The sequence below is a fragment of the Heterocephalus glaber genome, unplaced genomic scaffold, assembly GCF_053883595.1.
Source record: "Heterocephalus glaber isolate CG9 unplaced genomic scaffold, H.glaber_assembly_v1.0 deba00000936, whole genome shotgun sequence".
In the NCBI taxonomy this organism is placed as follows: Eukaryota; Metazoa; Chordata; class Mammalia; order Rodentia; family Bathyergidae; genus Heterocephalus; species Heterocephalus glaber.
Window position 1 is genome coordinate 221306 of NW_028258172.1, and position 12301 is coordinate 233606.

Here is a 12301-nt window from a genome sequence, read left to right on the forward strand (position 1 = left end):
GTTTCCCAGCCACCATTCCTCCGGCTGCTCCCAGCCCACAGGAAAGGGCTTCTGCGTCACCATCCCTACCGCTGCTCCCAGCCCCTGTCCCACCTCACCCAGCTCAGAGGAGGTAATCCGTGCAGGCACTAACAGCCCCCCACCCCAGTCGAAATGAGAAAACACATAAATAAGTCTCAAAACCAGACTTCCAGATCACCTACAGCAACCCCAAAGGGAAATGAGATGGAACACTCTGATACTCAACTACCTGGACCCACTGAACTGGCAATAAAAGGGGATCTGGAAAAAATGAAATCAGAAATAATTTCTCAGATAACAGGAGAAATTGTGCCCCTAGTGCAAGACATGATTAATAAATCTAGAGAGGAGCTGAGGAACATGATGGAATCTCAACATAAGAAACAAATGGAATCCATAAAACAGATGCAGATAGATTTCCAGGACATGAAAACCTTCACTGAAAGTCTACACAGCAGAATGAGCCAGTGTGAGGACAGAATTTCAGATATAGAAGACAAGATTGCAATTAGTGACCAGGAAAAGAAAAATTGCTTCATAACTATAAGGGAACATGAGAAATCAAGCCAGCAGCTGCTAGATGATGCAAAGAAGAATAACATAAGACTGATTGGGCTCAATGAAGAAACAGGAGAGAGTGCAGATGACATAAAAAATCTCTTCACAGAAATAATGGCAGAAAACGTCCCAAGCAAGGAAAAAGAGCTTGACATACAGATAAGTGAGGCATATAGGACTCCAAATAGCCTTGATCAAAAAAAAATCAATACATAGGCATATAATTGTTAAGATTTCAGAAACACAACAGAAGAACAAAGTTCTCCAAGCAGTCAGAGAAAAGAAACAAATCACATACAAAGGAAAGCCCATCAGAATCACAGCAGACTTCTCAACACAAACCATCAAGGCAAGAAGAGCTTTGAATGACATATTCCAAGCCCTAAAAGAAAACAGCCACCAACCCAGATTGATGTACCCTGCAAAACTATCTTTCAAAATGGATGGAGAAATAAGATACTTTCATGACAAAGAGCACCTTAGGAACTTTGTGAATACCAAACCAGCACTCCAAAGAATTTTACACAATATCCTAGGAACAGACATTGAGGATCACAACCCCAGGAAGCAAAGCAGAATGAACCCATCTGGCATGACAAGAAATTAAATGTAAAGGGGGAGAACCCAACAAAAAGAAAAAGTCATGGCAATGACAAGTCAATACATTTCAGTTATAACCATCAATGTTAATGGTCTCAATTCACCAATCAAAAGAAATAGACTGGCAGAATGGGTCAAGAAGCAAAACCCAACAATATGCTACATATAAGAAAGACACATAATTCAAAAGGAAACTCATAGACTAAAAGTTAAAGGGTGGAAAACAATACTGCATGCGACAGGAACCTGAAAAAAAGCAGGAGTAGCGATCCTCTTCACAGATCAAGTAGATTTCAAACCAACACTGATTAAGAGAGAAGAAGAAGGACACTACATCCTTGTAAAGGGAAGAATCCAAGAGGAAGAGTTGACAATCATAAATATCTATGCACCAAACACTAGTGCACCCAACTATATAAAACGAATACTAACAGACATGAAAAGTCATATATGCACTAATACAATTGTAGTGGGGGACCTCAACACCCCACTGTCACAAATAAATAGATCAACTAGACTAAAAATAAGTAATGAAATACTAGAACTCAATTGAACTCTTGAACAAATGACCTTAACAGATGTTTACAGAGTCTTCCACCCCACAAAATCAGAATACACATTCTTCTCAGCTGCACATGGGTCATTCTCCAAAATGGGCCACATACTCACACATAGAACATGTTTAGGTAAGTGCAAAGGAATTGAAGTTATCCCCTGTATATTATCAGACCATAGTGAGATGAAATTGGAGATCCATAGCAAAAGAAACTCAAAAAGTTTCATAAACACGTGGAAATTGAACAACACACTTCTGAATAACCAATGGGTCACAGAGGAAATTAAAGAAGAAATCAGACAGTTCCCTCAATTAAATGATAATGACAATGCAACATACTGGAATCAATGGGACACAATGAAAGCTGTCTTACGAGGGAAACTCATAGCAGTGAACACGCATATTAGGAAAACAGAATGATCCCAATTAAACAACCTGATGCTGAACCTCAAGCTTCTAGAAAAAGAAGAGCAGGACAACCCCAAAGCTCATACAAGGGAGGAAATTATAGAGATCAGAGGAGAAATCAATGCAATGGAGGCTAAGAGAATGATACAAAAAATCAATGAAGCCAAGAGTTGGTTCTTTGAAAGAATCAACAAAATTGACAAACACTTAGCCAACCTTGTCAGAAAAAGGAAAGGAAAGGCCCAAATCCATGCAATTAGGAATGAAAAGGGTGAAATTACAACAGACCCAGCAGAAATCCAGAGGATCATCAATATCTACTTCCAGAACCTATACACCAATAAGATGGAAAACACAGAAGAAATGGACAGATTCCTAGATACATATGAATTACCAAAGTTGAACGAAGAAGACCTAAAAATTCTGAACAACGCAAAATCAACCAATGAAATTGGAAATGTAATTAAAAACTTATCAACTAAGAAAAGCCCGGGCCCTGATGGCTTCACTGCTGAATTCTACAAGACATTTAGAGAGGAACTGCTGCCACTACTGTTCAAACTCTTCAATGAAATTGAAAGGGAGCAATACACCCAAATTCCTTCCTGGAAGCAAGCATCACCTTGATCCCCAAAGCAGAGAAAGACCCAACTGAAAAAGAGAACTACAGGCCAATCTCACTAATGAACATAGATGGAAAAATCCTTAATAAGATACTGGCAAACAGAATGCAGAAGATCATCAAGAAGATCATACACCCTGATCAAGTGGGATTCATCCCAGGGATGCAGGGATGGTCAATATATGAAAATCAATCAATGTAATACACTATATCAATAGAGCCAAGGACAAAAACCATATGATTATCTCCATGGATGCAGAAAAAGCACTTGACAAAATTCAACATGCATTTATCATAAAAACTCTACAAAAAATTGGAATAGATGGTCTCTACCTCAAACTGATAGAAACCATCTATGAAAAATCAACAGCCAATTATCATACTAAATGGTCAAAAACTGAAATCCTTCACACTAAAATCAGGAACAAGACAAGGATGTCCACTATTACCACTCTTGTTCAATATAGTTCTGGAAACATTAGACACAGCAATTAAACAAGAGAAAGAAATAAAAGGAATAAAGATAAGAAATGAAGAAGTCAAATTGTCATTATTTGCAGATGACATGATACTGTGTATAGAAGACCCCAAGAACTCCCCCAAAAGTCTTCTAGACTTAATAACCAAATTCAGTCAAGTAGCTGGTTACAAGGTCAACACACAAAAATCAATAATTTTCCTCTACACCAATGACAGACTCACTGAGAGAGAAATAGGGCAAATAATTCCTTTCACAATAGCATCCAAAAAAATGAAATACCTAGGAATCATCCTAACAAAAGAAATCAAAGACCTCTTCTCTGAAAACTATGGCACTCTGAAAAGAGATTGAAGATGATATCAGAAAATGGACAGACATCCCCTGCTCCTGGGTAGGAAGGATTAATATAGTGAAAATGGCCATACTTCCAAAACTGCTATATAGATTTAATGCAATTCCAATTGAGATCCCAGCAGCATACTTCATAGACCTTGAGAAAACAATCCAAAAATTCATTTGGAACAAGAAGAGACCCAGAATAGCAAAAGCAATTCTAGGTAACAGAGACATGGCAGGGGGTATCACAATCTCCAACCTGCAACTATACTGCAAAGCTACTGCGATAAAAACAGCATGGTACTGGCAAAGAAACAGACTTGAGGACCAGTGGAACATATTAGAAGATGCAGAAACAATGCCAGACACACTCAGCCATCTCATCTTCGACAAAGGAGGCAAACACCCTCACTGGAGGAAAGATAGCCTCTTTAATAAATGGTGCTGGAAAAATTGGGCTTCAACTCGCCAAAGATTAAAACTAGACCTATATCTCTCACCATGCACTAAACTAAAATCAAAATGGATTAAAGATCTAAATATTAAAATAGAAACTCTGAACTAGTTGGAACAGAGGTTATGTAGAACCCTTGAAGACATTGATGTAGGAAAAGATTTTATGAACAAAACCTCAGTTGCCTGTGAACTAGCACAAACAATCAACAAATGGGATCTCTTCTTATTAAAAGGCTTCTGCACAGCAAGAGAAACCACCAGCAGTGTGAAGAGACAACCCACAATGCGGGAAAAAATCTTCACCTGCTCTTCCTCAGACAAAGGTCTACTATCTCGAATCTATAAAGAACTTAAAAAGATCAGACCTCCCAAATTTAAAGACCCAATCCGAAAATGGGCATCTGAAATGAACAGACATTTCTCAGACAAAGAAGTAGAAATAGCAAATAGATAACTGAAAAAAATGTTCAACATCACTGGTCATTGGAGAGATGCAAATGAAAACAACGTGGAGATTCCACTTCACTTCAGAAAGAATGGCTCCTATCATCAAATGCTGGCGGGGCTGTGGGGAAAGAGGAACCCTGCTCCACTGCTGGTGGGAGTGTAGACTGGTGCAACCACTGTGGAAATCAGTATGGAGATACCTCAAAGAACTAGGACTGGAAGTCCCATTTGATCCCACTATTCCACTGCTGGGGCTCTTCCCCAAAGAATTAAAAGAATCATACCACAGTGATATATGTGCACCCATGTTCATAGCAACACAGTTTGTAATAACTAAAACTTGGAAACAGCCCAAATGCCCATCAACTGGAGACTGGATCAAGAAAATGTGTTTTTTTTATAAAATGGAGTACTACTCAGCCATAAAAAATGAGAAATTATAGACATTTATACCTAAGCGGATGCACATTGAGGTGATACTCTTAAGGACACACATGTGTAAATACCGAATAGTTTCTCTGGTGTGAGAAACTGAAAGTGTAAATAAGGACTAAATGTATAATAGGTAATGCGAAATAGGAAGAAAAGGGTCAAAGGGGAAGGAAGTGGTAGGGCTAGGGGAAAGGATAGAAGGGAATGGGATTAATATGAGAAAATGGAAAAATAGGAACAAAATCTTTGTAAATAGGGAGGACTGGAGGGGTTGAAGGGAGGGCTGGGCAAGGGTGAAAAATAAGAACCAAGAGAGACTATGGAAAGGTGCAAGTTTCCAATAATGAATGTCATTATATTGTATACCTAAAATGTACCAATGTTTAGAATGAATAATCGATAATGTAAAATAGGAAAAAAGGGTCCAAACGGGTAGGGGTAGTGGGAGGGGCAGGGGAAAGGAAAGAAGGGAAAGGAAAAATGATGAGAAATGGAAAAAATGGAAATAAAGTCTTTGTAAATAGGGAAGGGTGGAGGGCGTGAAGGGAGGGCTAGGAATGGGGAAAAAATAAGAACCAAGATGCATTATGTAAAGGTAAAATTCCCAATGAGAAATGTAATTGTGTTGTATACCTACAATGTACCAATAAAAGAATTTAATATAAAAAAAAGAACCAAGATATATCATGTAGAGGTACAAATTCCCAATGATGAATGTCATCATATTGTACACCTAAAATGTACCAATAAACTTAATGAATTTTAAAAAAATATGCAATACAGTGTTGGCAGTGTGATTCCTGCAATGGGGCTGGGGGCAGCATCAGCCCTGAGTTGGAGAAAAGAAGGATTCAGGGTAGGGTCCTCAGGGCAGCCATCTGTGCACATGATGGTTACCAGCTGACAGAGGGCTGAAGGAGAGCAGCAAGGTAGGCACACTTAATGGCTCTATCAAGACTGAGTGACTAGCAGTGTGGAAGACCAAGAGTGATCAGAATCTGCTTCTACTCCATCACTGGGTACCTCCTCCTCAGGGTCAAGGCAGTGGCCACCCAGCTCTGCCAGCCCACCTGAGTGTGAGGACCCCTCCCTACCTGCTTTCCTCGAGCTGAGAGGCCTGAGTCACCTCCGATGCGACCTCTGAGGTTGAGTTCACTCTCACCATGCCGGCATAGGTAGATGGAACGTGGCGTGACGTGGATGTTCATGAGGTAGTAGACTGTACGGCTCTGGACGTGGTCTTGCACTCGGTTCACCATGTAGCGGGTGCCCACATCAAAGATCTTGATGTAGGACAGATGGCTGGGCCAGATGCAAGCAGGAGCAAGGGCAGCTCAGGAGCTACCAGTAAGGAGGGGTGATCCCAAGAGAAAGCCCCAACCACACACCCTGCTTTCAAGTCTCCTCTGTAATCCAGCTCTTATCTAATGAGCCATGCGTTGACCTGTTTTGAATATAGGTCCTAGAGAGTTAGTTCCTGAACACCCCAAGTAGCTCACTGCCTGCTACTATCTCCCCCAGTCTTCCTTCCTCAGCCTCAGATTAAGCCAGGTTGTTTTTTCACCTTTACCCTTCACAACGTAAGCAGCTGGGGTTCTCTCCTCTTTAGTTCACACTTCTGTCACAGAGAACCAGTGATCCTCTGTATCCCTGGCTGTCTCTCAACATTTCACTGGCAGCTCTTGTCTTGTTCATTTCTCCATGCTTTTCAATTCTAAACTGAACTCCATCCCCCTCTTTCGTTGAGCCTCAATTATAATACATTGTACTTTATACTCTACAGGCATTTACAAGGTTGTGTCTATGTGTGCTTGCATGTGTGTATCTCTCTTCACCCTTAAGTGGATTAGGCTGAGTTATTTCCCTGTTTGCTATGCAGTCCACAAACATCCTCTTCTTTTCAAAGTATTATGCTTGGAATGTACAGCTAGCACCTGCACTTTGGGAACTCTTAGGCAAACACATATACTTGGAAACGTATGATCAATGCTCAACATTCACTTCACAAACACCCATTATAAAATGTGCCAAGTACTGGGACATGGGAATACAGGAGTGGTCCACAACATCATTGAGGAACTTATAGCCCTTGCTCAAAGCTCCTTGTTGTTCCCTCATTTTTGTGCTATGTCATAAACTAATAACTACACGCTGAGTGACAAACTATTCAACCACCTGTGTGTGAGGAGCTTGGGGGCAGGGTGAAAGTACTGACTAATCAGAAAACTAGAACTATGGAGCAAGACTCCTGAGACGTCTGCTATGCCAGCCATTAATCCTTTACATGTTAGACTGTAAGTCCAGATAGATCCATGGAAGGCTGGGGCAATGAGATGACAACAGTGGCCCTGGTTGCACAATAAGAAAACCAACTGAATAGAAAGAGCTATACTAGCCCAAGGCAGCTAAGGCTGCTTAGGGATTTGGTTTTAGAAAGCCTCTCCCTTGATCTTGCTATCACACTCATCATGCCCAGCCCTGTGATTCATATCCAGTTGTTGCATTTATTGAACATGTTCTATGCATATGGGAAGGAGTGGGAATTTTAAAGTGTATGAATCCTCATAAGCATCATACAGAGAAGTGATTATCATATCTGTTTTATATATTTGAAAAACTGAAGCTCAGAGGATGCAGTTTTCTTAAGGGCATCTCAGGGAGCTGCCAAGAAGAATGCTCTTTTCTCCAATCATCTTTCCTAGGACTCAGAGTCTAGGAGTAGAAAATACTTGATATAACTTTTCTGCCTAGTTACTGCCTGTTCCTAACACTAGGTCCTGTGTGACTCTAGGAAAACTTCCAATTTCTTCAGTTTAATGTTGGTTTTACCTCATAGTCCAAGCCATACCCCTAACTTCTCTGTTTCATTCTTATCTTCATGCCTTTGCCGTTACACTTGGAACATTCTTTGTACTCCTCTTACTCTGATTTAATTAGGCCATTACAAAGTGCACCTTTTCCACCTCTTTGGTGGAAAAGACATTCCTTGCCTGATTTCCAAAGCCGAACTCCTATGTATCTATCCCTTAAGAGCCAGGTCATTCATTCTCTCCAAGAAGTTATCTTCTAGCCCAGGGTCAGGTAAAGTCATTTAGAAGTGTTCAGAACTAAAAATATTATAGCAGCTCATGCCCATCCTCTATGTATAATTTAAAATAAAAATTATTAAATATATGTATAATATTAGGAGATCCTACCAAATTGTTTTTTCTCCATTTTGACTATCTTGAGTCTATTTTTGAAATACTAAATATTAGAAACTTTTAGGATATTTTCTTTTTAGTTTTGGAAACTTTCCATTGGCTTAAGTACATATTTAGTCTGCCTACTGAGTAATCTAGTTCTCCTGGGCCTTGTTTCCCCAAGCAGGGACAGGTGCCCCCTTCTGTTCCTTTGGACCACTTGGTTTACTGTCTCCACAATTGTGATCAAGTGTCTACACATTTTCTTCTCCAAACAACTGGAAATTCTATCACAGTAGGGGTTACCCTTCCCTCCATGGGCTCCTCAGGCACAGCTAAGGCTGGACCTGATGCATGGACTATAAATATCTATTGATAGAAAAATGATGAGATAAAGTTGGCCTTCCAGACATGTCTTCTTCAGGCTCAAACTCATTCATCAAAAATCAATAGGACACCTGTCGGAATCCAGACCCAGGGCTGGGAGCTTTCTTGACATCCTTCTTTCATTTCAGCCCCACTCCTTCAAGCTCCTTCCAGCACAAGGAAGGAGCCCACATAGTTCTTTTGGTAAAAGACCCACTTAGGGGTTGGGGATTTAGCTCAGTGGTTCTGCCACCTGCCCTGCAAGCACAAGGACCCAAGTTTGTTCCCCAGTACCAAAAAAAAAAAAAAAAAAGGCCCACTTAGAAATCTGAAAAAGCCACACTTTCCACAGAGCATATATAGTCTCACTCCTGTACATGTCTTAGTGACAGAATCAAGTATGCCTTTGACCAGTGTACTTGTACAGTGAACAATCTGCACAACTGTACATAAAGGGCATGCCCTTTGCACAGAGTGTCTAAGCCCTGTCTGACAGTATTTATGATACCGGGATGCAGGAGTGGGGAGAAATAGGCTGGAAATTTTGGGAAATGAGTTTCAGTAATACTCTGATGATGTCTCATCATGTGGTTTCAGGTAAGCTTCTACCTAACCTGGGTTTCAGTATCCTCAAATAAGGGATGGAAGAATAAAGTTCCATTGAAGTACTAAGAGGTGAGAGGTTCACCTCTCAATATTTCAGCTAGGTAAAGCTGAAAGGATGCTATTAAAGCTTCTTAGGGTGGTAATGATCATTTAAGGTCTTCTTATTCTTTACACTTGGGTCTCAAAGGGTAGGCATGACTGCAGTCTCTTTTCATGTCAACTCCTTTTGAAAGGAAGTAGAGTTCTGGGAATACTTTATGTGTAAATTCACACCTGCCTGTAATGTCATCTAAAATATCTCTTATTTTTACCTGATATATGACAGAAAATTTGTTCTTCTTGGGTCTTCCTATACGTCAAGGTACTATGCAAACTACCTTAGAACCCATCTCTCTTGCCCCTATTTACACTCTCTAAATACACTAAAGCCCAAAGGGGCCAAATACTTGCTGAGTGAAAACTGTACAAGTGTTGTTAAAAAAAAAAGACATGATAAGGAGATACAATATATGGCTAGATTTTTAGCTCTACCCCTGATTCATGGTAAGAAGTTGTGAAAGTAGTTTCAGCTCTCTAGGACTTAATTTCTTCTTGAAAATTTATAATACATATCTCAACCTCCTTTATAGGGGTACTGTAGGGGTTCAATGAAAGAAAGAAGGTGAATATGTTTGGAAAATGAAGTGTTATGTTTGTGTGAAGAACACTTTTGTAATAATAATGGCAACACCCCAGGAGGGAAACATTTGTTTTCAGAGATCAGAATTCTGATCTGTTCATATTTCTCAGGAAAGCACTATTTTAGTCACCTAATGAACACATCACATATCAAAGAATCTCTGCCTCATGGACCATTAGAGCTAGGAGGGTCCATACAGACAGATTATCAAGTTTCATTTGTAATGATAGATGGAGAAGTTGAGACATGTAAAGGAGGGGCATTTCTCCAGGTCCTGTAGAATATCAAACCTGAGTTAAGAATCCAGTCATTGACTTTGGGGTGCTGGGCTCTTACCTGTCCAATTCATCATCTAAGGGCTGGTAGTTGACTTCATAGCACTCAATTCTCTTTAGAAAGTCTTCCAGAACCTTTTCTCGGTCACAGTCTTTGTAATCAGGGCTGCCAAGTTTCACTTGCTAGGAGAAGGGAGAACACAGGGGCCATGGGAAACATTGGGAGACAGAAACTCTAACAGTATCTTTGGGAAGGGCCATCATAGATTACTGAGTACAACAGGTGAAGAAATTAAGACTCAGAGAAAAGTCTTGCCGAAGTTTACAAAATCAGTCTACTGAAGAGACTCTGGACCGTGTGACACCTCATTCCTAATCTCTATGTGGTCAAACAAGGATTGTTACATTATATTTAGTTCCAAAGAATACACTTGACTAAAAATTCATAAGAGGACTAGAAATTATGATCTGAGAAATGGATGAAGAGGAAGAAGAAATTTTGGCCAGAGGTAATCGTGGCTTACATGTATTGAGTTTCTACGGGGAGAAGTTGGTACACTGTCTTTGGATTTCTGAAGGACTGGCATCTCCTAATCCCCAAATACTCATATTTTCCTTCATATTCCCCATCTCATCCACCTGGTCATCTGAGCCTATACAAAATCTGGAAGTCATCCCAGATGCCTTTTTTATTATTCCTTCCCTCTTACCAGGCATCAAATCCTCTTCTCTCTTCTAAATATCCATTTTCACTTGCTTGTGCTCACTAGAGATTTGTGACTGATTATTCTGTCTATTGTCATATTACTTCAGATGTATTCATCATACTGAGAAACAGAAATATATTCCTAACATATACACCTGATCATGGCATTTTCCCGCTTAAATATTTCCTCATATATTTTAGGACAAAGTGTAAACTATGCTGGTAGGTGACTCATAACTTTTGATTGGGCCCGAATAGTTCCTTCATCCTCATCTCTTGCTGCTTCTCTATTCCTCCATACACTTTGCTTCAGTGAATCCATGCTACTTGTATTTCCTTGGATATGTTATACTTAGTATTTGCTATTCCCTCATTCTCATTCTTCACTTCAAACATTCTTATGTATTCTTCAAGATGTAGTTCAACTACTACCTCTATTTGGAATCTTTCCCTGACATACCTCCATGTACAATGTTAGATTCTTAGCCTCCTCTATTCCCTCAGCTCTATCTATATACATGTCAATCTCCTGCAATAGACTGTGAGCTCAAGAGAAGGACTCATATTTACCATTTATGTTTATCTATTGCTCAGAATGACCTAGCCCAGGTGTACGATCACAGCCCAGATTTGAATCAAAATTGAATGGACAAATAGATGAAGAGAGGAGTTGGACATACTTATACCCCAAGATGTAAAAATAGGACCAATGAGTGGATCTTACAGGAAGGCAATTTTCAGCTTGACTGGATAGCCTTTCTTAAAGTCAATGAGCATTCGGTCATTGGAGGTATGAAGAGAAAACACAGATAAACATTTATCTGACACTTCAATTATCTGATAGAGGGTTGAAGGAGATCACCTATAAGGTCTCTTCTCTTCCTGAGTTCTGATAATTTGATGAAGCTGGGAAAAACACGATGTAGTGAATGATCTAGTTCTAGACAACATGGCTAGAATCTAAGAGCAGTGATGGTTCTGATATTAATTGTGTAGAAGAATAAAGAACATAGGCTTTCAAAGCAGACAGCCAAGACTGAAGTGCAGTTCCACTTCTATTTTGTTTTGGTGGTAAGAGTCTGACAATTCACTTTTCCTCTTGGAACTTAAGTTTCCTCTCTCTAATACGGAAATTATCCCTAACATGCAGATATTGCTGTAAAAAAATTAATGACAGTCAAGTTTGCTGTGTGGTGAATATTAAGGACTCTGTATGGCTTAATCTAATTTCATAGGATCATTGTGGGCCAGGATGGTCAGGAAACGATTCCTGTGCAAAGTGGGAAGAGTACTTCAAGCAATAATACTTCCTTAATCTCATACAGGTCTTTTTAGGCACAGTCCAGGCCTAAGGAAGAGTAAGAAAAAGGTAACTGGTGCTCCTTACCTTGATATTTTCTGCAATGATGTCAGGGTCATTACAAATGGACTCAATGAAGAAAACCTATAAGAGAAAGCAAAAAGAGAATTTTAGGACTGGGGATTTAGCTCAGTATAGTAGAGCATTGCCACGCATGTGCCAGGCCCTAGGTTAGATCCTGGTACTGCAAAAACACAAAAAAACAAAAGA

At 39.8% G+C, this 12301-nt stretch overlaps 1 protein-coding gene across 5 annotated transcripts in view; it reads right to left on the bottom strand.

Annotated features, from left to right (window-relative positions):
- Positions 1 to 12301, bottom strand: part of Pfkfb1 (6-phosphofructo-2-kinase/fructose-2,6-biphosphatase 1) — a 78504-nt gene that overhangs the window by 21361 nt on the left and 44842 nt on the right. For 4 of the 5 annotated variants that reach the window (XM_021251239.2, XM_021251240.2, XM_021251238.2 and 1 more), the window contains exons 6-8: positions 12119 to 12175; positions 10087 to 10208; positions 6012 to 6219 (exon numbers count right to left, since the gene is read on the bottom strand). In XM_021251239.2, coding sequence (XP_021106898.1) covers positions 6012 to 6219; positions 10087 to 10208; positions 12119 to 12175 — 387 coding nt within the window. Of the gene's footprint in view, positions 1 to 6011; positions 6226 to 10086; positions 10209 to 12118; positions 12176 to 12301 lie in introns of all 5 variants that reach the window. The other variant, NM_001310303.1, reaches the window with a different exon arrangement.